Genomic DNA, 2,490 nt, shown 5'->3' with positions numbered 1-2,490 from the left:
CAATAGTAACAGTGTTTGCTATGATGTTGGTCCCCCATGGTAATGGCTGTCATGACTCTGGTTTCCATGACTATTGTCACCATAGGTAGTGGTGTCATAGTTACTATTGGGTTGGAGATTAGACACAGGGGCTGTAGGCTGATTACTCCAGGAAGCTGTCATAAGCTGTTGGAGCTGCTGAGTCAGCTCTAGGACCTGTGCTTGAAGAATAGAAATGGGATCAGGGAATTCTTCTGCTTGTTCCATAATGGTGGATATGGAATAAGGCAGGTGTTGGGTGTGTGTGGTAAGAGTAAAGGCAGGTAAGAGTAGAGGTGGAGTGGTGAAGCAGAGGTTGTCACTTGGAGACTTGGTCTTCTGTTAGGGCAACACAGGCTGACTAAGTCTGCTCACCTAAGAGTGCCAAGAGTCTAAGCAGGCAACAAGGAAGTGGAGTAGACCTGATGACTAAGACCTATCTACAGTATAGGTACCTGTGGATGATCCTAAGAGACCAAGTCTGAAGAGACAGTCCCCAGGCAGAGTAGGCCTTATATTTATACCTCTGTGGTGGAACCTGCTAGAACATCTTGCTTACTCAGCCTAGTCAGGTGATCAGGTCATATGACCAAGGATGAGGTCATATGAGGTCATGCACAGCCATGCACAGCAGGTCACCTGACCATCCAATCCTTCCAGCAGGTTCCAGCACATGCCAAGGTATACCAGCTACTTCCATGTCATAAAGGCTTAGTCATGTCTCTTGACCAAGCAATGAGCTGGTGCCCTGACACTCACACTGATGCTACCAGTACTTCCTTTGTATTGAAGGCCAATCAGCTTTACAAGGAGTCTGTGAGGGCAACACAGTTTAAGTGAAGCTGCAACTGCAAATCTGAATAGGTGAGACCTTGAGCACATTATGTGAATAGGGAATTGAGGTGTGAGAGAGTAAATACTCAAACCCAGTCATGAGTGTCCAAGGGTGAAGTGCATAGTTGTAAGACCAGATGCAAGACACAAGAGACAATTCACAAGATAAGCTAGTGCAAATGATGTGAAGCAATTTTTGATTTGATGCCTAAGACTATGGGGGGTCCTCAGAGATCAGATCTGAGGGCTACACTAAGGTCTAGCTAGAGTATATATACTAATCTAAAAAAGGGAGCAAAAAGGAAGCAAGCCATGTGGCTGTTCCTATATAGCACCTAAAGCATGGCTTGCACTACTCATACACTTCATACTTACAATTTGTATGCTTCATGCAAATGCCCAAATATAGACAGGGGTTCCAATGGGTTCTTTAGATGCATCCCATGCTTTCGGTTGCATTTTCAAATGGGCAAAATTGCAATCACCTGAAGGAGTGTGCACTTATCTTCCTAGGCACTTCAGGGTTGTGCCTGTGGAAATCACAGACCAATCACATTGCATTTGCCAGATTTGCAACCAGCTCCCATGAGTTGTGCACTGGCAAGTACCCTTTCCAGCTGACTAAGTACTGAAGTGCACTATTCACAAGGTGGCTGTTCAGTATGCCTTTGACTTCATGTTCTTCTTTGCCTTCACTGTAAAGCTCAGGCATGGGTGGGTCAAGTCACACATGTCCAGGGATGTTGCTCACATGGTGCAGTTGCAACTTTACTGTGTGGAAGACAAGGTGGATGCACCACATGTCTGGCAATTTGAGGTGATACACATTCACATTGATGATTTCTGCGATTTTGAAGGGGCCAAACCCTTTGTCATCAAGTTTCTTCATGGGGTGTTTTCTCTTGATGTTGCATGCATCTAGCCATATGAAATCACCCATCTTATATGCAGGCATAGCTATGCGTTTGTGATCATAGAATTGTGCCATGTCTTCTGCAGCCTGCTCCAGTGCAGCTTTGCACTTGTGCTCCAAATTGCTCATGGTCTTGACAAATTCCTCCACACCAACAATGTGTGATGTGCAATTCAGTTCCATGCCCATTTGCAGGTTGCAACCCATATCAGCCATGAACAGGGAGAATCACATAGATGCCTGTATGCAACTGTTGTACACAAATTTGGCTTGTGTGAGCCAGTCTGCCCAATTGTCCTGTTGATGATTTGCAAACAAACACAGGTACTATTCAACCTCCTAGTTTATGTGTTCCATTTGGCCATCTGTTTGCAGGTGATATGCAGTTGATGCTGAGTAATTCATTCAAATTGTGCATGAAGTGTGAAAGGAACTGCATGGCACAACACCCCAAATGACATCCAATACTACAATCACCCAACTCCAAGAAGGACAGATCCCAGAATGTGAGATGTTGGTCATAGATTGTGCAGGACTGACCAGACAAGAGACATAAGGTGCCTGCCCTAAGCAAGCTGTATAGTCAGCCACAGACTTTGCTTCCTTTTACTTCCATACCTAGAAATATATAGAACCCTAGGTATAGCCCCTGTAGCTCTTTAGAGCTAATCTCCTAGAGGACATGGGAACCCAAACCCACTCCATGCCTGCTGATGACTCTGTCA

General features: G+C 45.1%; 1 protein-coding gene across 1 annotated transcript; it reads right to left on the bottom strand.

Annotated features, from left to right (window-relative positions):
- Positions 1 to 1,402: 1,402 nt before the first annotated feature.
- On the bottom strand, positions 1,403 to 1,570 carry DACRYDRAFT_60397 (uncharacterized protein; the record flags this gene model as incomplete). Its single annotated transcript, XM_040775630.1, has 1 exon — positions 1,403 to 1,570. A coding segment is annotated over one exon (168 nt), but the record flags the coding sequence as incomplete, so codon positions are not given.
- Between the last annotated feature and the right edge of the window lie 920 nt (positions 1,571 to 2,490).

Source organism: Dacryopinax primogenitus (genome assembly GCF_000292625.1).
Source record: "Dacryopinax primogenitus strain DJM-731 SS1 chromosome Unknown DACRYscaffold_69, whole genome shotgun sequence".
In the NCBI taxonomy this organism is placed as follows: Eukaryota; Fungi; Basidiomycota; class Dacrymycetes; order Dacrymycetales; family Dacrymycetaceae; genus Dacryopinax; species Dacryopinax primogenitus.
This window is presented reverse-complemented; position numbering and strand designations above follow the sequence as displayed.